We start from the raw sequence: 26,231 nt of genomic DNA on the forward strand, positions 1-26,231 counted from the left end.
AGGAGAGGATGCCAGGGTGTAGGACAGAAGAACAGTGGATGCCAGATAGTGAGCGAGAGATGGATAGAGGGAGAGAAAGACAAAGAGAGAGAGAGGAAGAGAGGGATGAGTGGAACAGTAAGTTGCTGGGGATCAGAGGTTGATCTCCTCCCTGCAGGTCTTGGTGGCGCTCTGCTCTGAGGCTTGAGCTGATAGCATTCTGTTGCATCATGGGAGGACCTTGGCATGTCCTCTTAATCTAGCCCCTGACTAGATGAGTCCTTCCCTGTGGCACGCACACACGCACACTGGCATCAGGGTCCTTTGTGTGTGAGGAGCCATTGTTCCCAGGGCAAGGCGGCTTTGAGAGGATTCTAGAATGTTCCAAGGGCAGGACAGTTCAACAAACTATGCTGTACAACATGAAAACACCATAGGATAGCAATAAGGTCCATAAGGTGAGACATGTAGCACTGTAAGGAACATAATTTCCCTCCTTTGAAGACATCAAACCTGGAAAGGCTTGATACACTTGGTGGATTGTGTCCCAACTGGAAAAGGGACTATAGTCTGAGACTTTTGTGAGCAGTGGATAATTCCTTTACAGTCTCTTTCACACACACACACACACACACACACACACACACACACACACACACACACACACACACACACACACACACACACACACACACACACACACACACACACAGGTAGTGGTCAGTGCGATGGAGTGAACCTCTTACCCTGTGTGTAACTAATGAGTCAGGTCTTGATATTAACCAGCCATTCAGCCCATAATCAGTTCTTACTAAGGCACAGCCAGGAACTAGAGTCACTGAACCTGATACACTGGCAATGCTAAAAACGCCTTACTTGTGTGTGTGTGTGTGTGTGTATGTGTGTGTGTGTGTGTGTGTGTTGGCTTCTATCAGGGTCAGGGTGATACTCAGCAGGACTGACAGCAGCTCTTTAGGAGTGTCATCACTCCTACTGATCAGAGAGAGGGACTGTATCCCCAGAAACACACACCCGGCAGATCCACCATGAACTGAGTACAAATGGCAGATGATAACCCACTGACTAAAACCACTTGTCCACTACAAAACACACACCCAGTGAAATCCACACATACAGGCCTAAGAAGCAGATCCCACCACTGATAGATGATCCAGATGTGTGTTTATTAAGTTGTATTCCAGAGAGGACAGACTAATACATTAAACATGTGTAAGTGAAAATAGCTAGACACAGTAAGAAACATAGAAAACCAACTATTGCAGGCACACATACATCTCTCACTGGTAGTGTTTGGCATCTCAGAGAATAGGTCATTGTAGGACATGGATAGTGACTAAGTGTACGGCTAACTGCTAGGTCCATGCCATGTCGTTAGTCAATCAATTAACCAGAGAGCCAGAACAAAATAGAGGAATCAATCAGGTTTGAATAGGGATTTTCAAATCATCAAGGTGTCCCCAAGTACTGGTCTATAATCAGTTTTTCCTCTGAGAAGTTTATGGTTATATTAGGTTAGTGTAAGCTGATCCTAGATCTGTGGTTAGTTACAGGCAGTATGCGATGGGATGCGCAGGAGGCAGTATGTGATGCGCAGGAGTTACATTGGGGATGACAGTGTTCTGCCATTATAACAAGGTAGGCAGCATACAGTGGGACTTGTAATAGGCGGAGTCTGTTAGGTCATCCGATGGGATCTCTACATTCATTGTAAAAAAAATTGTGTAGAAGTAGTGAGTGATTGAAAGTAGTAGGTATTGGTCAGAGTAGAAGTGGACACCAATGAGAATTAGGATTGGGTGTGAGACAGATGAATATAAATGACATTACAAGTTACCTTGACAACACACAAGATGGGGAGTTTTAGGCTACATGACAATGGACATGACGAGATCAATGCATGAACATCAATTATTGAATCTATAATAGTTGTCTTTTCATTAAATATGATATATAATATATTATCAAATGCACAGAAAAACACTGATGTACAGTACAGTGGGTTTCTCTGGGTAAAAAAAACACGCACCTTCGACTATACCATTCAGACAACCCTAAAAAAACATTACTCAACCATAATCCAACCAATATTCACCATTCAACCATTGTTCAACCATGGCAACTGTTATACAATGCATCTCCCGAGTACAATGCCAGTGTTTCCCCTATATTAATTTAGCAGTGGCCAATCGTTGTCAACACTCCCAAAAATATGTCGGTTTTTTTTTATATGCAAAAATTCAAATAACTTTCAGGATAAAATGTTTTCAGTGTAAACGGAAACGACTAAAACCAGATATAAAAGTAGGTAGAAAAGCTAAGAGCTATATGTTTTAAAATAAGATCCTCTTTGAGAACTAACAATCACCAAAACAAAAACTAGACAGTCTGGGAGAATCTAAAAGTCAAAAAGGGCATGGGGCCCCATAGATGTTATGTTTGAGTCACTCAAATGGCTTATGCCGTGTTCTAATGCTATGACAAAATGTGTAGAATTGCAGGAAACTAGCTTTAAAAGTCAAAAATGTTCTCACCGCCCCACAGCAAAATGTGTTTAATTATGTGTAGAATTGTAGTAAAAGTGTAGAATTGCAGGAAATTAGCTTTAAAACAGTAACATTTTCAGTCCGCCCCAAGGCAAAGTGTAGAATTGCAGGATATTAGTTTTAAAACAGTAACAGTTTCAGTCCACCCCAAGGCAAAGTGTAGAATTGCAGGATATTAAGCTTTGAAACAGCAACATTTTGGCTCTGCGGCCAAGAGGAGGGCATCTACAATTTTAGGTCGGAGAAAACAGTATGCAACCTATCAATACAGGGGAATGTATATGGACTGTGAAATGTCAGAAGACCGTTGGTTGTCTTGTTGAAATAAGAAAAAGTTTAATTGACTTTGTGAACCACCCTTCCATAAAAGGACTAGTTAGTTTATTGCACCACATGCATCATGTCTCAACAGTCTAAGCTGCTCAACGTGAGGATAAAGAGAACGTCAGTGAGAGTAACATGTACACGGTAGGTGTGTAGACGATATGTCCAACTCCCCAACAAGAGTTCACTTGTTGACACTGGCCACGTCTGGGTCTCTGTGTCTGTGTGTGTGTTTGTGCCCACCCTGTCAGCAGCTCGATCCGCCCACAGCATTCATTTCTGACCTCCACCGTCCCACAATGCACTGGGCTTATTTGGGCCAGTCCACTCGGCCAAAGAAGGGATGTGATTTGATGTCCTCTGCTCCTGCCACCCCCGCCCCCAGCCTCTCTATGGGGTTGAACTGGAGAAGCTACACCCACAAAATATAAAAACAAGCGCTATTAACACTCAAGCGGTGGAGGACAAACTATTTCGCTGATATCTCACTGATATAGCAAACTAAGCAAAGTGAAAATCAGTGAAGAGAGCTTTCCTGATCTAAAACAGGTCATATAACATGCACACATAATATACATCTGGGTGATTCCACGCCAGCATGAACAGAAAACATTTTTGGTATCTTAGATTGTTCTGGAAAAACTCACATAGAAACCTGTTTGACATGCTTTTTACATTTGTGTGTGTGTGTGTATATATACACTGCTCATAAAAATAAAGGGAACACTAAAATAACACAACCTAGATCTGAATGAATTAAATATTCTTATTAAATACTTTTTTCTTTACATAGGTGAATGTACTGACAACAAAATCACAAAAATTATCAATGGAAATCAAATTTATCAACCCAATTGCGGTCTGGATTTGGAGTCACACTCAAAATGAAAGTGGAAAACCACACTACAGGCTGATCCAACTTTGATGTGTTGTCCTTAAAACAAGTCAAGATTAGGCTCAGTAGTGTGTGTGGCCTCCACGTGCCTGTATGACCTCCCTACAACGCCTGGGCATGCTCCTGATGAGGTGGCGGATGGTCTCCTGAGGGATCTCCTCCCAGACCTGGACTAAAGCATCTGCCAACTCCTGGACAGTCTGTGGTGCAACGTGGCGTTGGTGGATGGCGCGAGACATGATGTCCCAGATGTGCTCAATTGGATTCAGGTCCGGGGAACAGGCGGGCCAGTCCATAGCATCAATGCCTTCCTCTTGCAGGAACTGCTGACACACTCCAGCCACATGAGGTCTAGCACTGTCTTGCATTAGGAGGAACCCAGGGCCAACCGCACCAGCATATGGTCTCACAAGGGGTCTGAGGATCTCATCTCGGTACCTAATGGCAGTCAGGCTACCTCTGGCGAGCACATGGAGGGCTGTGCGGCCACCCAAAGAAATGCCACTGCACACCATGACTGACCCACTGCCAAACCGGTCATGCTGGAGGATGTTGCAGGCAGCAGAACGTTCTCCACGGCATCTCCAGACTCTGTCATGTCTGTCACATGTGCTCAGTGTGAACCTGCTTTCATCTGTGAAGAGCACAGGGGGCCAGTGACACATTTGCCAATCTTGGTGTTCTCTGGCAAATGCCAAACGTCCTGCACGGTGTTGGGCTGTGGACGTCGGGCCCTCATACCACCCTCATGGAGTCTGTTTCTGACCGTTTGAGCAGACACATAAACATTTGTGGCCTGCTGGAGGTCATTTTGCAGAGCTCTGGCAGTGCTACTCCTTCTCCTCCTTGCACAAAGGCGGAGGTAGCGGTCCTGCTGCTGGGTTGTTGCCCTCCTACGGCCTCCTCCACATCTCCTGATGTACTGGCCTGTCTCCTGGTAGCGCCTCCATGCTCTGGACACTACGCTGACAGACACAGCAAACCTTCCTGCCACAGCTCGCATTGATGTGCCATCCTGGATGAGCTGCACTACCTGGGACACTTGTGTGGGTTGTAGACTCCGTCTCATGCTACCACTAGAGTGAAAGCACCGCCAGCATTCAAAAGTGACCAAAACATAAGCCAGGAAGAATAGGAACTGAGAAGGGTCTGTGGTCACCACCTGCAGAACCACTCCTTTATTGGGGGTGTCTTGCTAATTGCCTATAATTTCCACCTGTTGTCTATTCCATTTGCACAACAGCATGTGAAATTTGTCAATCAGTGTTGCTTCCTAAGTGGACAGTTTGATTTCACAGAAGTGTGATTGACTTGGAGTTACATTGTGTTGTTTAAGTGTTCCCTTTATTTTTTTGAGCAGTGTATATATATATATTTTTTTTCTAATGATGAAAGTAGCCATTTTAGGCCCTTTTCAGACCGAAACATGCCTCCTGTAAGACCCTATGATCCGTGAACCGTACATGATACAGACAACATCTTGGAGTATAATGACAGCAAGATGTCTGTATCGTGTACGGTTCACAGATCATAAGATCTTACAGAGGGCATATATAGGTCTGAAAAGGGCCTAAAATTGCCACTGTCATCATGATTTTCAAAAAAATTAAACTCATGAAAAGCATTTCATAAAAGCATTTTGTTAAAAGCATTACAGACATCCTTCCTCCCAATGAAGTTTCTATGTGAGAATTGCCAGAACAATACGAGATACAAATATTTTCCACTCCCATTGGTGTGAAATCGCACATCTGCCATGTAATTCATCAGCTCAATCATTATAGCATCTATGCATTCATTAGATAATGTATTTGTGACATAAAGACAACAGTTTTAAAATGTGTGTAATGGCTGTTCTCCATGCCTATCATCACACCATAGGACATTCCATAGTAATCCATTATTAAACCCGGGCATGAGCCAATCAAAATGTCAGTCTGACTGTCATTAGATGGTGTCTTCTCAATTACGGGGTACCAATTGTGACTTTTTATTATAACGCATCACACACGCTGTATTAGATAGATCGACAGGAGCAGTATGAATGCTACCCAGTTTATATTAAACATCGGAATGAGGAATTAGCAAGGGAACTTTAGCCTAGTGCGAGCTACGTTAAATATAGGATGTATTTATACACAGTGCGAGAGGTCTGTGTTTACTTTAGTACATGAAGTACTTATCAGTACAGAGGAGAATAGAAGAGATGAGTAGTCAACAGGAGGAGGAGCCAGAATGTGTATTTTAAAACAGAAGAGATGAGTAGTCAACAGGAGGAGGAGCCACAAAGTGTATTATAGAACAGAAGAGATGAGTAGTCAACAGGAGGAGCCGCCACAATGTGTATTATAGAACAGAAGAGATGAGTAGTCAACAGGAGGAGCCGCCACAATGTGTATTATAGAACAGAAGAGTACTGACCTCCACCAGTAGCGACATGGCCTCCTCAGATACAAACTCAGGGACGTTGAGGGCCGTGTGGCGACTGATACCAGCTGGGTGGCACTGCAGCAGAGACTGGGGAGGAAGAGAACCGCACATTATGCACATCGAAAACATGCGCACACAATTACATGCATTTATTTGACACCCGGTCGGATCATATTATTCTAGCTCGGTGTCATTCAGATGGTGAAATGTTATCCAGCCTGGATCAACCTCCACGGTCTCAGATACACATCAGACAAACCACAGTTTATTTATCTGTTTCCGTCACTACAAAAGCTGTTCATGTTTCGGCTACTGTCTGTGTGAAGCTGCCACAGAGGCAGACAGAGACAGACCCCAGGCCTGTGGAGGCCACTACAGGAGAAAAGCTGACTGGATAAACAGAAGACAAGAGAGAGGGAGAAAACACCTGAAATAATACTGATCATAGCAGAGATAATATCAGTGTGATTTCACTGGGCTGTTGCTCTTCCTTGTGACCTAATGGAAAAGGTTGTTTTTCACATGGGGAGAGGTTAGTGGAAGAGATGGAAGGGGGAACTCAGACAGACAGTTATTCTGTTGAAGTCACTATAAACATGCATTACAAAAGGGAAACAGAGTCAGGCAGTTGGTAATGTAATTGGGTGTGTGTGCACCTACACCACAGGTAGTCATAATTACTGTGTTACAACAAGCCCTTGAGATTTTACTTAAAAACCCAGCGCAGCCCAAATGTTGAAAAACACAAGCCAAGTAAATACACTGAACAAAACTATAACCACAACAAGTGTTGGTCCCATGTTTTATGAGCTGAAATAAGAGACCAGAAATGTTCCATGAGCACAAAGCTTATTTCTCAAATGTTGTGCACAAATTGCACAAATTTGTTAACATCCCTGTTAGTGAGCATAATCCATCCACCTGACAGGTGTGGCATATCAATAAACTGATTAAACAGCATGATCATTACACAGGTGTACCTTGTGCTGGGTAAAATAAAAGGCCACTCTAAAATGTGCAATTGTGTCACACAACACAATGCCACAGATGTCTGAAGTTGAGGGGGCGTGCAATTGGCATGATGACTGCAGGAATGTCCACCAGAGCTCTTGACAGATAATTTAATAAGATAATTTGGCAGTACGTCCAACCGGCCTCACAACCGCAGACCCGTCAGTGTATGGCGTCATGTGGGCGAGCGGTTTGCTGATGTGAACATGACCCCACCGCCCTCATGGGGCACTATGATATGGGCAGGCATAAGCTACGGACAATGAACACAATTGCATTTTATTGATGGCAGTTTGAATGCACAGAGATACCGTGACGAGATCCTGAGGCCCATTGTCGTGCCATTCATGCTCCACCATCACGTCATGTTTCAGCATGATAATGCACGTCTCCATGTCGCAAGGATCTGTACACAATTCCTGGAAACTGAAAAATGACCCAGTTCTTCCATGGCCTGCATATTCACCAGACATGTCACCCATTGAGCATGTTCGGGATGCTCTGGATTGACATGTACTACAGCGTGTTCCAGTTCCCGCCTATATCCAGCAACTTCGCACAACCATTGAAGAGGGGTGAGACTATGTTCCACAGGCCACAATAAAAAAAACTATGTAAAGGAGACGCGTGGCGCAGCATTAGGCAAATGGCTGAGTGGTTTTCTGATCTAAGCCCCTACCTTAATATATTTTTTTAAGGTATCTGTTACCAACAGATGCATATCTATATTCCCAGTCAAGGGAAATCCATAGATTAGGGCCTAATGAATTTATTTCAAAGGACTGATAATCTTATATGAACTGTAACTCTGTTGACTGTTGTTTATATATTATTTTCAGTATAAAATATTTGTATGTGTGCTTCCCTTTATACAGTCGTTTGTGTGTGTGTGTGCGTATGTGAGATTAGCATGGAAAAACCCTGTTAGTTCATCAGTTAGATCGGTTGCTTTTTCCAACACATGCTGCAGGAGATATGGCTCAGATCCCAGCAACAGTCAAGATCGCCCTGGGCAAAATCTTATCCTGCAAGGATCAAGAGCTCCTGTGTGTGTGTGTGTGTGTGTGTGTGTGTGTGTGTGTGTGTGTGTGTGTGTGTGTGTGTGTATGTATAATATACCTCAACTAAAATCCTCAAAAGAGAAATCTGTGGGTTTGTTGAAGTTCTGCCAGTAAATGTATTCACAATGTTAAAACAAACTTACAACCTGGCTGTCCGTTTCATCTGTTTCATCTAGTGATGGGAACTAAAGATCGTTCAGATGAAACTACGCCACTGGCAGTCAGTTAGGATTTATTCAAATTTAAGGACAATTAAAAGTTTGAGGAGTGTTCTGGACCTGTCACGAGTGTGTCTGTGTTCTCGAAGACAGTGATATCTCCTTCCTCACCAGTCCTCATCTACCCCTGACCCAGGAACAGCCACAGCAGTACATTACCAAGAGATCTGCTCTGTTCTCCCACCTCTATACTGATCTAAGGTCAGTGGGCTCAGCCCAAGGAGTCCTGAGAGCTGGCTTGCTCTTCCATCCCAGCCCTGATCCAGGGACAGAGAGCCAGGAGAGGGCCCAGGGAGAGGTGACCCCCTGCCCCAGCAGATGGAGCCCAGGCTGGGGGAGAAAGTCACACCGCTGCCCCTGGCACCAGCCGAGAACCAGGGGGAGAGACGGGAGCCAAGACGCAACTACACACAGACACCTCCAAACACACAAACAACAGATACATACATACATATATGCCTGTGTGTATGTATGTATGTATGCATGTATGTATACACACAACCACATCCACCCTGGCACAGCTAGCCAGCCAGGGAGAGGAGGGAAGAGCCAAGATGCACCTACACACAGACACCACAAAACACCTTCCACACACACACCTGACAGAGATAGTCACATGTCCACCCTGGCACAGCGAGAGCGATGGCCAGCGAGAGCCAACATATACCACCACACAGATGTCTTCACTGCCCCCACACACACACAGGCATCCATCTAACACACAGCCACACTGATGCCATTTGTCCTCTTACCTTGCCTATGAGCAGCTCAAACAAGATGGCTCCCAAACTCCACCAATCACACGCTGCAGTCTCCTCGCTGATACCGCCCACCTCTACAACAAAGGAGAGAGAAGCGATAATATGACATGTAGCTGACAAAACATCAGGTCTGACTTGTGATTAGCGCAATTCCTTTAAATTCACTATCCCAAAATTAGAATACCACATAATAACACTATGAAATGACAACGACTTAATATTTTATTTAATTAACATATTACACACACACAAACCAGTGAGGAGCCAAATGTGTGTGTGTGTGTGTCTCGTAAAGGGGTGATTTGCATAATAAAAAAGCAGTCAAATTGAGGAAACCGTCTGTGCTGCAACTTCACACCATCTGCATGACCTGACCTCGCACACAAAAAAATGTGAAAAGCGCACACACACCCTCAGAAACACACACACACACAAACACACGCCCTCAGAAACACACACACACACACAAACACAAACACCCTCAGAAACACACACACACACACCCTCAGAAACACACACACACACACACGCTCAGAAACACACACACACCCTCAGAAACACACACACACACACACACACACACACACACACCCTCAGAAACACACACACACACCCTCAGAAACACACACACACACCCTCAGAAACACACACACACACCCTCAGAAACACACACCCTCAGAAACACACACCCTCAGAAACACACACCCTCAGAAACACACACCCTCAGAAACACACACACACACCCTCAGAAACACACACACACACCCTCAGAAACACACACACACACACACACGGTACCAACCACAGACACTCCTTCAGAAATGCACACACTTCTCCAGTCCAGAGACACAATACATGATAATACACTTCCACTTAAAGCCTTCATCAACATTTCCCTCCTGCCCTCCATTTCATCCTCATGTTAGTTCCAGCTGCCTTGTATTAAACCTCACTGAACTGTCATCTTGTCTGTTAGTTCCAGCTGCCTTGTATTAAACCTCACTGAACTGTCGTCTTGTCTGTTAGTTCCAGCTGCCTTGTATTAAACATCACTGGTCTGTTGTCCTGTCTGTTAGTTCCAGCTGCCTTGTATTAAACCTCACTGAACTGTCGTCCTGTCTGTTAGTTCCAGCTGCCTTGTATTAAACCTCACTGAACTGTCGTCCTGTCTGTTAGTTCCAGCTGCCTTGTATTAAACCTCACTGAACTGTCGTCCTGTCTGTTAGTTCCAGCTGCCTTGTATTAAACCTCACTGAACTGTCGTCTTGTCTGTTAGTTCCAGCTGCCTTGTATTAAACATCACTGGTCTGTTGTCCTGTCTGTTAGTTCCAGCTGCCTTGTATTAAACATCACTGAACTGTCGTCCTGTCTGTTAGTTCCAGCTGCCTTGTATTAAACCTCACTGAACTGTCGTCCTGTCTGTTAGTTCCAGCTGCCTTGTATTAAACATCACTGAACTGTCGTCCTGTCTGTTAGTTCCAGCTGCCTTGTATTAAACCTCACTGAACTGTCGTCCTGTCTGTTAGTTCCAGCTGCCTTGTATTAAACATCACTGAACTGTCGTCCTGTCTGTTAGTTCCAGCTGCCTTGTATTAAACCTCACTGAACTGTCGTCCTGTCTGTTAGTTCCAGCTGCCTTGTATTAAACCTCACTGAACTGTCGTCCTGTCTGTTAGTTCCAGCTGCCTTGTATTAAACCTCACTGAACTGTCGTCTTGTCTGTTAGTTCCAGCTGCCTTCTATTAAACATCACTGGTCTGTCGTCCTGTCTGTTAGTTCCAGCTGCCTTGTATTAAACCTCACTGAACTGTCGTCCTGTCTGTTAGTTCCAGCTGCCTTGTATTAAACATCACTGGTCTGTTGTCCTGTCTGTTAGTTCCAGCTGCCTTGTATTAAACCTCACCGAACTGTCGTCCTGTCTGTTAGTTCCAGCTGCCTTGTATTAAACCTCACTGAACTGTCGTCCTGTCTGTTAGTTCCAGCTGCCTTGTATTAAACCTCACTGAACTGTCGTCCTGTCTGTTAGTTCCCGCTGCCTTGTATTAAACCTCACAGAACTATCGTCTTGTCTGTTAGTTCCAGCTGCCTTGTATTAAACCTCACTGAACTGTCGTCCTGTCTGTTAGTTCCAGCTGCCTTGTATTAAACCTCACTGAACTGTCGTCCTGTCTGTTAGTTCCAGCTGCCTTGTATTAAACCTCACTGAACTGTCGTCCTGTCTGTTAGTTCCAGCTGCCTTGTATTAAACCTCACTGAACTGTCGTCTTGTCTGTTAGTTCCAGCTGCCTTGTATTAAACATCACTGGTCTGTTGTCCTGTCTGTTAGTTCCAGCTGCCTTGTATTAAACATCACTGAACTGTCGTCCTGTCTGTTAGTTCCAGCTGCCTTGTATTAAACCTCACTGAACTGTCGTCTTGTCTGTTAGTTCCAGCTGCCTTCTATTAAACATCACTGGTCTGTCGTCCTGTCTGTTAGTTCCAGCTGCCTTGTATTAAACCTCACTGAACTGTCGTCTTGTCTGTTAGTTCTAGCTGCCTTGTATTAAACATCACTGAACTGTCGTCCTGTCTGTTAGTTCCAGCTGCCTTGTATTAAACCTCACTGGTCTGTCGTCCTGTCTGTTAGTTCCAGCTGCCTTGTATTAAAGTCACTGGTCTGTCGTCCTGTCTTCCCTATCTTCTATTGTTTTCAATTCAATGCTATTTTCCAGGCAGGTCTTCTGGAATTGCAAAAGCAAAACTAAACCAAATCCACAAACATTAAATTCCACCTCCATACTGTATCTCTCTTGTTCGATTAGTCTTTCTGTTCTACTACTGAAGACAAACCTCCATGTTCCCCCTACACTGTAAGACCCTGTCAAGGTGAACGTTGTGTCGGCCGTGCGTCCTTCCTCTAACACCACCTCCCTCTCGCCCCCCGCCCCCCCCCCTCCTCTCCCTCTTGTTCCATCTCTTCCTCCCTGGGCTCTCCAGGCCCCTGGCTCTCTCTCCACAGAGGAGGTTAGGGGAGCAGGGACACACAGCCGGAGTGACAGGCAGGTCGGCTGGGGGGGCCACTGGTGCATGTGCCATTTGTGTGTGGTGTATGTGTGTGTCAGTGGTCTTGTCTGTGTGTTGGTGTGTGTTTGTGCGTGCGTGCGTGTGTGTGTTCCAATGGGCACCAGATGGCCCCTTGTGTCTCTCTCCACTCCTCTCTCCAGAGGGGGGCCTGGTAACCCTGGGGCCGGGGCCCAGGAGTCAGAGCGTGTGTGCCCAGCGACCAGGCTCCTCAGCTGGGGAGGAGGAGAGACAAAGCTCCCTCTCCTCCAGGAGGCTCCAGGGGGTTCCCTTTCAGCCAAGGTTAGAGAGCCCCAGTTCGGGCTATGATACTCCTCGCTCTGGCCGCCCTTAAAGGAACATCCAGCCAGCACTCGCTCACACGCACTCTCTCACACACACACACACACAACTGAGCAACCAGTCTTCAGGGCTCCCCATGACCACCGTTTTGACAGCCAAGGAGAAGAGATCGTCATTGAACAGACTAGTGATACCTGCGTGGGTATGAGCTTGGGGGGAGGATACTGGACACACACGTCTCACAGCAAGGTCAATTGTCATCACAATGGATTAATGTCTGAGGAGCTGCAGGGAGAAGACAGCGGAGCTGGCTACACTTACCGCTCTGTCAGAGCAAGGCAGGAAGAGAGAGAGAGGGGAAAGAGTGGGTCACTAACAAAACCCACTCGTACAGTAAGCCTCCGTTTTACATGACTATAATACACACGAGTTCATTAAAAATGGCTCCTTTCCACCTTGTCTTTCTTATTTAATCTAAAGGGATGGGAGCCTCTGCTAATCTTTACAAAAAGAGTGAAGTCAAGGGAAGGCCAAGCCAGCTAAGAGACAGTGAGTGGAGACACACGGTGTTTTCAGCTCAGGTGTGATGTCTAACGGAACACAACAGAACTTCCCTTTTCTCTACAGCAAAGGAGTTCCCTCTTCCTCGGTCAGTCGTTTAAGAAAAGCACTCTCTCCTCTCATCTCTTAGGGCCAGGAGGAACATTCTCTCTTCTCCTCTCTCTTTTCCACTTCCCCAAATCTAACTGACTGCCATTGTTCGAAGGGGAAGTGATGTAGGAGGAAGTGAAGAGAGGAGGACCGGAGAGTCTGGAGCTTCTCACGCTTCAGGTAGAAGCAGTTGACATTAACCACAGATGTACTTACTGTGGTGTTGAATACAATAGGGAGAAGGGGAATCTAAGTGAATCGGACAATAAGTGACAATGCGCGTATTATCATCAACACCATTGTCACTAAATAACATGCTGTTAGTTTGATGGGGAGGAGGGATGTAAAATAAAAAATATTATTTTGGGTGATTTGTTAAATAACAGAAAAGCACTCTGGTGTTTACAGAATCAGTTCTAATCTCAGTTAGAGATAATAAACAACTAATAGATCAAAATAAAATAAATACTTTCCCAGTCCCCTCCTATGTTTTTGGGTGTGAGTGTGTTGAAAACATGTTGTCTCTCTCTCTCTCTCTCTCCCTCTTGACACAAACACACACAGCGCCCTGTCACAGCAGGCACCCTGCAAGCTCTCTGGCAAACAATCATAAATCTGTCATCAGGAATGAACCATAGCTGGGACTGACCCTGTCTGGGTAAACAGCAATACATAAGGGGGTGGAGTAAGTACATCTGTGGGAGGGGGGGGATTACAGAATGACATTGAGGTAGATAGAATGAAAGACAGAATGGAAAAAGAGAGTGAGATTGAAAGAGAGTGAAAAGTACGAGTTAAAGTGAGACTTAGAGAGCAAATGAGTGAGAGTGAAGGCTATAAAGCAGAGATAGAGAAGTCAGACAGACACTCACAGACAGAGCATGAATCCCTCTGCTGGATCCTCATGGCTAATACACCTACCACATGCTGCCCAATGAACAGTGCTCAACCAGATGCGGAAGTAACCACCGACACATAAACGAGATACACTGAGTTCTGAGATACACCTATTATGGACCTACAAGTCCATCTACGCAGAAGCTAATCGGTAGTCACCACACCCTTTTAAAATAATCCAATATCTTTCAAAAATTAAAGTAGGACAGCGAACAGCTGACCTACACACTCCCTAACCTCTGCCTGCTTATTCCTCCCTCATCTGTCCTTAGTGCCTCTCCGGAAGACCTCTGGGACTTGATCATTTGACATACACTGAGCATACAAAACATTAAGAAAACCTTCTCTTTCCATGGCATAGACTGACCAGGTGAAAGCTATGATCCCTTATTGATGTCAGCTGTTAAATCGACTTCACTCAGTGTAGATGAAGGAGAGAAGATAGACTGAAGAAGGATTTTGAAGCCTTGAGACAATTGACACATTGATTGTGTATGTGTGTGTGCCATTCAGAGCAGGAAAGTGCAAGACAAAAACAGGGTATGGTAGTAGGTGCCAGGCGCACCGGTTAGTGTCAAGAACTGCAACGCTGCTGGGTTTTTCCACACTCAACAGTTTCCTGTGTGTATCAAGAATGGTCCACCGCCCAAAAGACATCCAGCCAACTTGACAACTGTGGGAAGCATTGAAGTCAACATGGGCCTGCATCCCTGTGGAAGGCTTGACACCTAGTAGGGTAAATGCCCTGACGAATTGAGGCTGTTCTAAGGGCAAAGGGGGGGCAACTCAATATTTGAAAGGTGTTCTTAATGTTTGGTATACTCAGTGTATGTTCCTCGGTGTCGAGTTCCTATCTCCAATATAATGCCTTAACACACGGACAGTGTTCTGCTGCTCTGGACTGCCTGCCTGCCCTCCCGCCTGTCTGTCTGTCCGTCTGCCCGCCCGTCTGCCTGTCTGTCTGTCTGGCTGAGGCTTCTGGAATATAAAATGAGTGGAGAGAGATGGAGCTTTGCTTTCATACTTATTGCACTCTGTCATACATTTGGTTTGGTCAAGAAGGATTGGGAGGAGGGGGTAGGAGAGAGAACTTAAGTATATAAAAGTATATACATCTGTCATTTTTGCTTTAATCCAAAGCGACACACACAGTATGTTAACTATATGTGTCGCACGTCGTCTGGTGTTCCAGTACAGCGCCATGCGCCATCAGTGTTGCACGTACGTACGCACGCACACACACACACACAAGGTGCGGTAGAGTCTTGTGTGTAACAGCAGTGTGTTTAGTCAGCCTTTAAACAGCATGCCAGGGCTTCCACAGGCATGCTCAGGCCACAGGAGAGGTCAGTCACACCACTCCAACACAGGCTGGCGCCACACTACCCTCTACAGGACACCCCAGGAACTACATTCAGATCCTTAATCTATAAAAAAAATTCAGTCCATTTTAATCTGTTTAAAATATGTCATTTGACATATGACAGTAATCGTGTGTCATCAATACTCACAGAAAAGTTTGGCCTTCTGTGCATCTGTGACTAGGTTTAATTCTCTGGGAAATGTGTTGGTTTAAAACTTGTTCATGTTATGAGGCGGCAGGTAGTCTAGTGGTTAGAACGTTGGGCCAGTAACCGAAAGGCTGCTGGATCGAATCCCCGAGCTGACAAGGTAAAAATCTGTCGTTCTGCTCCTGAACAGTCTTGCTCCTGTATGAATGAGGCCTTTGTGGGAGATGGGAGGGAGAGTGGCCTAGTTGTGTCTGCATAACATGAACCTCTACACAGCCTCACTACTAACCTACTGAGGCCTTCTGCTCTGGAAACACACACACACATTTTTGAACAATTGAGTACCACAGTATGAGTCATAAACCCCGAAATGGTTACAATTGTTTTTTTGCCTCTGTGATTATGGTCTGTGTTTGTAGGCTTACCCTGGAGTGACGTTTTGACAAGTGCGCAAATCTCTCTCGGACAAGGTCACTTCAATCAATAATTAGCATAGCACATTTTTGTGAGTAAATTGAGCCCAATATATTGATGAAAGTCACCTTGTCCGAGAGAATTACACGGCTATCACAACGTCACGGCAAGCCTACACCAAACACACAAATGTATTTTTTCGTCAAATTCACAATGTGAAAAATGAACGGCGGAAAAACTATTGGAACCATTTCCGTGGTTTTATGACGTGTCCACTGAGGCGGTGTGTGTGTCTCTCTCTCACCTGGTGCACTGTACATGTTGGAGATGGCCTCCCTGTCGTAGGAGTCCTCCACGTCACTCCAGCTGCAGAAATACGTCAGCTCAACATGGCCTAGCAACGAAGGAGCGAGAGAGTGAAAAATGAGTCATGTCAACAAACCCAAAAAAGAACCCTTTCCAACTTATCTCAACACGTACACAGACACACACACACACACACACACACACACGTCTCCAACTTCTAAAAACAGTGTTTGTGTCACCCTGACTCCCTCGCTCTCTCTGCACACAACAGTCCACTCAGCTGACCTCTAGAACACTTACACACCTCTTTACCTCCTCTCTCTCTCTCTCTAACAGAGCTATTCCAGCAGCACACGGCCCCAGTGATTACTCCTGTTTAGCTGCTAACGGCTACCAGTATCATTAGGACTAATGTTGCCATTAGCTAGCCGATGGCATCAGCCGGAGTTAACCAGACTGATGCACTACACTACTACTAGGCTGTTGATAGCACTTCAGAACAATAATTACACACAGAGGGGAACACAGGGAGACCAAAACAGCCACTCAGATAATTAGACCATAACAAGGTACAGCGAGACGATGGGACTAGAAAGGGAAGGAGAGAGATTCAAGCTTGGGTCGGTGTAAAACAAAGAGGGAGTTACCAAACCACTGGTATCAGACAGATAGGCGTATGAGTAGCGTGTCCTATCTATATGAATATATCTGGCAGAACTTTAGTAGTTTAAGCTTTGAAGGAAAAGTGAAAGATAATGAAAATTATGAAATAGTGTGAAAGTGTGAAATACTTAGTACTTTGTTTCATAACCTCTCCTAGTCGACAGAGGAAATTAGATTGAGGCCTGCATATTTCTCCTAACGCATATAACTGGGTCTACACAACACGTATGATGGGCGTTCACTTTTGATGTATAAACGCTATATACAAACAGCCATCACAAAGCCCTGTTGCTTCAGTAGAGCTGCGTGACCTCCGACCTTTGCTGTTGATGAGGATGTTGTTGGGGTTGAGGTCCTTACAGACGATGCCCTCCTGATGGAGTGAGTCCAAGGCAGAGACCATGTCCACCGCCCAGCACCTCACAAACTCCTCTGGAATCCTGGCCTGGGACGCTACAGCAGACAACTGGTCAAGCTCTGCAAACAGCCGAGACACATCCTTATCTGACTCTACCATGTCCTCCACACCAAACACACCAGCCTTACTGGCCTGGAACTGGGACTCAACGCCTAGTGCACTCTCTGCCCCAGAGCTGGCCCCTGTCCCATCCTGACCGCGGTTGGAGCCAGCTATCGTCCCGTCTCTGTTAATAACCAAACTGTCAGGGTGTACCTGTGGGTTCAAAATGGCTTCTAATCTTTCAGGAAGTGAGCTAAGTGAGTCAGCGAATGGAATGTCTGTGTTGGAGGAAGAGAGCGGGACTATAGACACAGCGCTGGCAGGGAGGAAGTCCTTATTCGGGAGTACGGAAGCTCCGGAAGCCATTTTGGCATCTTGTCCGAAGGCCAGGCCACAGTCGTCCCACAGGGAGGCGCAGGGAGAGGAAGAGGTGGTGCGTTTGTCCCTCGAGGGGAGGGCCCGCCCCACAGCCAGCTCCTCCCCCTCCTCAAGCTCATGGTGGAGCTGCAGGACGTCCGGCTGGATCAACTTAGGGGAGGCTTTGGCCTCCTGGGCCAGACACACCCCCGAGGACACCAGCTCCTCCTGTAGGGCCTCCACTTCCCCAGTTACCCCCACCAACCCCTCCCCACCAATGACCCCAGGCAGGTTGACCAGGAGGTCAGGGGGTCGACCCTCGTCCTCCACCACTGCCTCTTTAAAGGAGATAACTGGTACCGACTCATTAGAGCCCTGGTCACTACCATCCAGACCCCACCGGTCAGACCCACCTCCATGACCTTTCACCTCCTCCACTAAGTCCGATAGGTCTGTGACTTCAGAGCCCAGGTCAGAGGTGGACAGGAAGGGGAGCGGTTTGGAAGGGTCTGGTTTGGGCCTCAGCTCGGCTGAGTCAGGACACCACGTCACCTCGCTAGCACTGTCCTTACTATCGATGCGGAAGAACTCCATGGGGGTGCGTTTGGACTGGTCCAACGAGAGGGGAACGGCGGGGGAGAGCAAGGGGCTGAACACCTCGCCGTGGTCCTGCCCGATGTCCTGGCAACGCCCGTTGTTGTGATCCACGGCCGTCTCAGTAAAGAAACGCAGCTCCTGGGCGCTGATTGGAGAGCAGAGGCTGTCGTTGCTAAGCAGTGAGCGAGTCCTGGAGGAAGTGGTCGTCGTGGTGACGGTGACATCCAGCGACGATGCTTCCTGTCCTCTCGACACACACACCTCTCCTTCCTTCTCCTCCTCCTCTCCTAGAGCTTCTGGTTCTACCTTTTCTTGCTCATACTCATTACAGAGATTCAGATAACTGTCGGTGCACTCCTCTAACTCATAGGTCGCTCCAGAGTCCGACTGGGGCCTAAGGCGGTCAGCCAGCCCAGGAGGCAGAGCACTCTTCTGGGGGAAGACAAGAGAAGACTCCCCTTGCCTCTGGAGCACACATCCAGAACCAGACCCAGCTCCAGGCCCAGAGCTGCCAGAGTCCAAGCCCAGCTTGGGAACAGCATGTTGGACAGAGTGGACTGCCGTGGTGTGGCTTTTCTGAATGAAGGGAATGTCGAAGCTGTCCTCCGGGCTGGAGTTACGCAGGAACTTCCCAATGTGAGACCACAGCTTCCCACCTGGACAGAGGAGAGGGAGAGAGAGAGAAAAGACAAAGAGATGGGGAGAATTGAAACTTGTTTAATGATCAAAGTAAGAAGGTGGATTGCTCAAAAGGTAAATAGAAGGAAAAAACAACATTGTGGTGAAAACAGTTTAATTGTTTTGGGGACTCAATTACCTCAAGGGTCATGATAACATTTAGAAACTGTCCTTGGCAGGCAGAGACGAGCACACTCCTCCCCAAATACACACACACACACACACACACTCACTCTAACCCAGCTGTGGTGTGAGTGATTGTAGGACAGCATCTGTTGTGTATGATGAGACTGAATAGGGTGTATGCTGCGGGTGGTGATAATGATAGTAGGGCAGCACGATCACTTAGGAGGAAAAACAACCACATGTTGGACTGGAGAATGTCACTCAGGTCACTGCCTCCCTCTGTCTGCTCTCAACTACTTTGCTGGCTGTTTGTCTGCTCTTCCCATGTGGGACAGATTCGCTATACTGTAATGCACTAGTTTCAGCTGTGCTTTTCTTAGACTTGGATTGTATCTACCATTTGAAGCATCATATCATCATATCTAGTTTTCCAAATCAAATATTGCGCTAGCCAATCAAATATTTGAACGCCATATGAAAAACAATTTCATTTTCTAAATGATGGTAAATCAATAGGTGCATAACAAAAAAATCAAAACATCAATTTGTCTTTTCACAAGTTATACAAGTGTGAAGATAGCAGTTACTCTAACTGCTATCAGAGTCTGTCTCTTTCACACACGCACACACACACGTTGGTGAGTGGAAAATAAGGATGCCCAGGTGTTAGCATAGCTAATGAAGCGCAGCACCACCTGGTATTCAGAATAATGACCTGTGACATACACCCAACTCTATCAAACATCTGTCTACAACAAGGGTAGGCAGGCAGGGAGTGAGTGAAGGGAGGGAGATAAAGGAGAGAAGAGATATGAAAGATGGAGAGAGTGAGGGAGACAAAAGAAGTGTGTATCATACCCTCAGCGTAATGTAGCAGAAGAAACACAGTGTCCTCTGAGACAATGAACTTCCTCAGCCGCACCATGTGGGGCACAGAGTGAGGCATGATGGTCCGCTTGGGTCTCCCACAGTCACTGCTCTTCCTCAAGCCCTGAGGGAGGGAGGGGCCATGAGGAGGGATGAAGGAGAAACATTGCATTGAGGTTGTGCAAACATTGCCCTGCCAACCCGACTCCCTGTGTCTGTATTCATTAAGACATATACAGTACATCTGAGTTATTCTAGACTTCAGTGCAGGAATGAGTGAGAGTGTGTGTGTGTTTGTCGTCTGTGCCTGTGGCGTGCTGTTCGATGGCATCTGGCACACGTCTCGCACCAGAGCAGGAGAGCTGACAGGGACACGGCCATTAGAATCAATTACACAGGTCACACTCAGGGCACATGGTGACACTCACATACACACCGTTACACTCAGGGCACATGGTGACTCTCACATACACACCGTTACACTCAGGGCACATGGTGACTCTCACATACACACCGTTACACTCAGGGCACATGGTGACTCTCACATACACACCGTTACACTCAGGGCACATGGTGACTCTCACATGCACACCGTTACACTCAGGGCACATGGTGACACTCACATACACACCGTTACACTCAGGGCACATGGTGACTCTCACATACACACCGCTAGTCTTGATACATGGTGGGTTTCACACACACACAGCTAGCCTGAATACTAGGGACTGACACACACACTAGTAGGACTACTAATTCACCACATAGACTTACTTTCAAAATAAAGGTCTCCTGGGTTCTCTTGTCCATAACCAGAAGAACCTGAGGGGAAAGACAACATTCAAATCCAGAAATAACATTACAGTATCCCGCCATCTCTTCCCTGTCTCCCTCCCTCTTAAATCATGTCTGTTTCACCTCCCTGCACCACCCCCTTCCTCTCTCTTTCCTGACATCTTCATTTCTTTTCTCCTTCACTTCTCCTCCTCTCTCTGACATCTCCATTTCTCTCCTGCTCCCTCTCTCAGGGGAGAGCTGGAGCATATGTGGCGGGGTGTGTGTGTGTGTGTTTTATTCTCTGTGACCCTGGCTGGGCCCAAACAGGTGCAGGCTAAATGGATATGAATGGAGTTGTGAGTAAACAGAGTGAAAGTGCTAGCCAGGACGCTAATATAATTAACACACCAACATCAGGGACGGGGGAGAGGAGAGGAGGCGCAGGGGTGAGGAGCTCTCTCCATCTGTCCCCCTATCCCCAATTAAAAGTGAGAGAAGGAGGGAGGAGAAGGAGAAGAGCTGTGTATGTCATTGTCCATTAGGTGAAAAAAACAATGTTGTCTTTCTTTGGCCGCCATTTTTATATGCACAGAATAAGGGAGCAAATACCCGCAGGTGTTTAGTTGTGTTGCTGAGTTGTGTGCAAACATTGTATGGTTTTAGTTGTGTGTAGGGCCTCACTAACACGTGTGTTACACTGGGTCCATTTGATATGTGTTTGGTTGTGTATAGAGCTGTGGCTCTGGCCTGTGCTGAGCTCCATTGATTTTGTGTTGTGCGATGTCCGCTCTGCCTGCCAAGTCATTTCATGCTCCAGTGCTGGAGTCACTTTGCCAGCAGCTGTTTGAGAGGACCAGTAACCTAAACTGACCTTGTGGCACCCCGACACACACACACTGGTTTCCTTTCCTCGTGTCCTTTCCTTGATCCTAGCCGATTTAAAAAAATACATGGATAGGTGAAAACAGGGTAACACAGTAGTCTTTCTACTTAGATCCAGGAAAGGAGATGAGGAAACCACTTCGAACCGATGATAACTGCCCACAGGATGCTTCTCTATAGTCTAAAGTGGCTTCCCTTCCATCTGCACCAACCTAAAACAAACAGTCTATATGACTGCCCTTCAACCCATCCTTCCCCCAGACTGACCTTATCGATGACCCCCAGCACCATGTAGGCCCTGAGCTCCTCGGCTGGACTCTGCTGACCACCTCTGCAGGTGGCGGTAGAGCATTGCGCCCCCATGGCCTGAGATAGATGGACATAAGATTGATTTTATATAACCTTATACAAAGCCAGGCAAGTCATTGAGAAGAAATGTTGTCTTTTACAATAATGATTATACGGGTGCATCAGTGAGCCAATGAGATTGTTTGTAGCCACTGACCACGGTCTGTGTTGACCCTTGACCCATGCTGTTTCTCAGATGCTGATTGGATATCTGCTCAGCACGCATCAGATACTCAGCCGTCCTTCTCTTCACAGCCTCCCGCCTCGTAGGGCTGGGCTCGCCTGGAGAGAGAGGAGAGGGGGAGATGGAGGGAAGGAGAATTATGTAAGATACAAACACTTAGAACCAGTCAATTCAGATTGCAAAGCCAATCAATCAAATTGGGGCGGCAGGTAGCCTAGTGGTTAGAGCGTTGGACTAGTAACCGAAATGTTGCAAAATTGAATCCCCGAGCTGACGAGGTAAAAATCTGTCATTCTGCCCCTGAACAAGGCAGTTAACCCACTGTTCCTAGGCCGTCATTGAAAATAAGAATTTGTTCTTAACTGACTTGCCTAATTAAACAAAAGATCAAATTTTTTTTTTTTTTTAAATCACGTGCCGCATTTGCACCAATACACCATTTCCCCCTAAACGGGCAGAACTCGTTTAGGGGTGCAAGTGTTTGTATGAGTACGAGCAAGAGCGAAGACAAGAAAGAAAGGGAGAGAGAAAACGAGAGAGTGTGAGAGGTATTGTGGAGTGTAGCAGTGTGTGTCTGGACTAAGAGCTGTAATTGACGTTTTAAGAGGTGTTGAGTTAATAACAGTCATTAGTGACAAATGGCTGGCCATCGCTTCCTCTCAACAGAACCCATTAACACAGCACAACAAACAAACAAACATATTGTCTCCTCAACAAAGTACCTAGTGTTTCCCTCCAGGGTACCTTACCTTGCACCCCTTGCAGAAGCAAATCCACCCCGCTCCTGTAGTAGGAGAACGCTGATTGGTAGTCCTGCTCTGTTTCCTTCTGCACGGCCAATCGGATGTGTTCACTAGCCCTGTCCAGGTAGTCTCTCTTGGTTTCCTTAGCGTTACCTCTCCTCAGACTGGAGGGGAACAGCGCTGTCCTGCTGGTTCGGCTGACCTCGGGGGCTGGGGAGCAGGGGGCTGGATTCGAGGTGTGCTGCTGATGGCGGTGCTGCTGGTAGTCATACAGGGGGGGCAGAGAGGGGCTGCTGTGGGTACTGGTGATGGTGCTGGAGCCTCCCAGTGGCTGGTTGGGCGAGCTACGGCCTGAGGCCATGCCATCGTCCAGCTCGGCCAAAGAGTCTATGTCTATGGCCAGGGAGGTCAGGTCACTGTCACTGGACGGACCTGGGGAGGGGACACATAGATAGACATCAGTACAGACAACACACAAATACAGGAGGGTAGACACACACAGACAACGTATGTAGAAACACACACAAAATTGTTTTTACCTCCATATTCAGACTGACTGGTAATGGTCAAATCATCTGCTCCACCGAGATCCCTCTGAACTGGGGAGAGAAACACACAGACACCAACAATGAGTGATACGAGGGTAGGTGTCCTTTTCCCTCAAATATGAGGTTAAACTGGGATGAAACTGTAATGAATACTCCTCAGGTCCCGCTCTACCTTCAGAGCCGCAGTCTGATAGGCTGTCAGCCAGGAAGTCCAAGAAGGGTTCAGCCGGTCCAATAAGCTCTGAGCCGTCGCTGACCTCCCCTCCCTGAAACACAACCAACAACCAATCAAAGAGGGAGCCAATTGGACAGTGAGCCTATGAGGAGTCAGGGACAGATGTTTATTAGCAACGTGATGCTAGGTGGACCAATACCTTGAAGGAGGTTTGTATGTGTGTGTTCATGTGTTTCAGTGCCGTGAAATGCCTAACCACAACAATGCAGTAATCAATAACAATGTAATACTACAACTAACAAGGTAGAACAAAAACACACCAGATATAAAAATAAGAACACAAAAAAGTAAGCATACTATATACAGGGTCAGTTCCACTACCATGTGCAGGGATACTGGATCAATAGAAATAGATGTGTATAGGGGTAAGGTGACCACGCATCAGGGTATATGATAAACAGAGTAGCAGCAGCATATATGATGAGTGTGTGTGTGGTGTGTGTACCTTGAAGAAGTCCTGGATGTGCTGGCTGCTGTAGAGGGCTGGGATGTTAGCAGAGAACTGGAGCAGATCTTCTGAGCACTGCCTCCTCTCCTCAATCACCGTCTCATCAAAACGACCTACACACACACACACTTATTACACTGGGTTTATTACACACACATCACGCCATGTAATTACACTGTTTATTACACACGTCATGTAATATTTTACTACGGTTTATTTTAGTGTATATTTTACACTGTTTATTACACACGTCATGTAATATTTCACTACGGTTTATTTTAGTGTATATTTTACACTGTTTATTACACACGTCATGTAATATTTCACTACGGTTTATTTTAGTGTATATTTTACACTGTTTATTACACATGTCATGTAATATTTTACTACGGTTTATTTTAGTGTATATTTTACACTGTTTATTACACACGTCATGTAATATTTCACTACGGTTTATTTTAGTGTATATTTTACACTGTTTATTACACACGTCATGTAATATTTCACTACGGTTTATTTTAGTGTATATTTTACACTGTTTATTACACGTCATGTAATATTTCACTACGGTTTATTTTAGTGTATATTTTACACTGTTTATTACACACGTCATGTAATATTTTACTACGGTTTATTTTAGTGTATATTTTACACTGTTTATTACACGTCATGTAATATTTCACTACGGTTTATTTTAGTGTATATTTTACACTGTTTATTACACACGTCATGTAATATTTCACTACGGTTTATTTTAGTGTATATTTTACACTGTTTATTACACACGTCATGTAATATTTCACTACGGTTTATTTTAGTGTATATTTTACACTGTTTATTACACACGTCATGTAATATTTTACTACGGTTTATTTTAGTGTATATTTTACACTGTTTATTACACGTCATGTAATATTTTACTACGGTTTATTTTAGTGTATATTTTACACTGTTTATTACACACGTCATGTAATATTTTACTACGGTTTATTTTAGTGTATATTTTACACTGTTTATTACACATGTCATGTAATATTTTACTACGGTTTATTTTAGTGTATATTTTACACTGTTTATTACACGTCATGTAATATTTTACTACGGTTTATTTTAGTGTATATTTTACACTGTTTATTACACACGTCATGTAATATTTCACTACGGTTTATTTTAGTGTATATTTTACACTGTTTATTACACGTCATGTAATATTTTACTACGGTTTATTTTAGTGTATATTTTACACTGTTTATTACACGTCATGTAATATTTCACTACGGTTTATTTTAGTGTATATTTTACACTGTTTATTACACACGTCATGTAATATTTTACTACGGTTTATTTTAGTGTATATTTTACACTGTTTATTACACACGTCATGTAATATTTCACTACGGTTTATTTTAGTGTATATTTTACACTGTTTATTACACACGTCATGTAATATTTTACTACGGTTTATTTTAGTGTATATTTTACACTGTTTATTACACACGTCATGTAATATTTTACTACGGTTTATTTTTGTGTATATTTTACACTGTTTATTACACGTCATGTAATATTTTACTACGGTTTATTTTAGTGTATATTTTACACTGTTTATTACACGTCATGTAATATTTTACTACGGTTTATTTTAGTGTATATTTTACACTGTTTATTACACGTCATGTAATATTTTACTACGGTTTATTTTAGTGTATATTTTACACTGTTTATTACACACGTCATGTAATATTTCACTACGGTTTATTTTAGTGTATATTTTACACTGTTTATTACACGTCATGTAATATTTTACTACGGTTTATTTTAGTGTATATTTTACACTGTTTATTACACGTCATGTAATATTTCACTACGGTTTATTTTAGTGTATATTTTACACTGTTTATTACACATGTCATGTAATATTTTACTACGGTTTATTTTAGTGTATATTTTACAC

General features: G+C 45.1%; 1 protein-coding gene across 2 annotated transcripts in view; it reads right to left on the bottom strand.

Moving 5' to 3' along the window:
• Nucleotides 1–1,144: 1,144 nt before the first annotated feature.
• The window catches only part of rps6kc1 (ribosomal protein S6 kinase polypeptide 1), a 52,071-nt gene continuing 26,984 nt past the window's right edge, over nt 1,145–26,231 (bottom strand). For both annotated transcript variants that reach the window (XM_036975942.1, XM_036975941.1), the window contains 13 exons: nt 24,275–24,390; nt 23,767–23,860; nt 23,586–23,645; nt 23,053–23,478; nt 22,277–22,401; nt 22,039–22,137; nt 20,887–20,934; nt 20,104–20,236; nt 17,346–19,097; nt 16,363–16,452; nt 9,235–9,317; nt 6,184–6,279; nt 1,145–3,279 (listed from right to left, as the gene is read on the bottom strand). In XM_036975942.1, the coding sequence (XP_036831837.1) occupies nt 3,178–3,279; nt 6,184–6,279; nt 9,235–9,317; nt 16,363–16,452; nt 17,346–19,097; nt 20,104–20,236; nt 20,887–20,934; nt 22,039–22,137; nt 22,277–22,401; nt 23,053–23,478; nt 23,586–23,645; nt 23,767–23,860; nt 24,275–24,390 (3,224 nt within the window). In that variant the 3' untranslated portion in view covers nt 1,145–3,177. The remainder of the gene's footprint in view (nt 3,280–6,183; nt 6,280–9,234; nt 9,318–16,362; nt 16,453–17,345; nt 19,098–20,103; nt 20,237–20,886; nt 20,935–22,038; nt 22,138–22,276; nt 22,402–23,052; nt 23,479–23,585; nt 23,646–23,766; nt 23,861–24,274; nt 24,391–26,231) is intronic.

Source organism: Oncorhynchus mykiss, chromosome 4 (assembly GCF_013265735.2).
Source record: "Oncorhynchus mykiss isolate Arlee chromosome 4, USDA_OmykA_1.1, whole genome shotgun sequence".
Classification (NCBI taxonomy): Eukaryota; Metazoa; Chordata; class Actinopteri; order Salmoniformes; family Salmonidae; genus Oncorhynchus; species Oncorhynchus mykiss.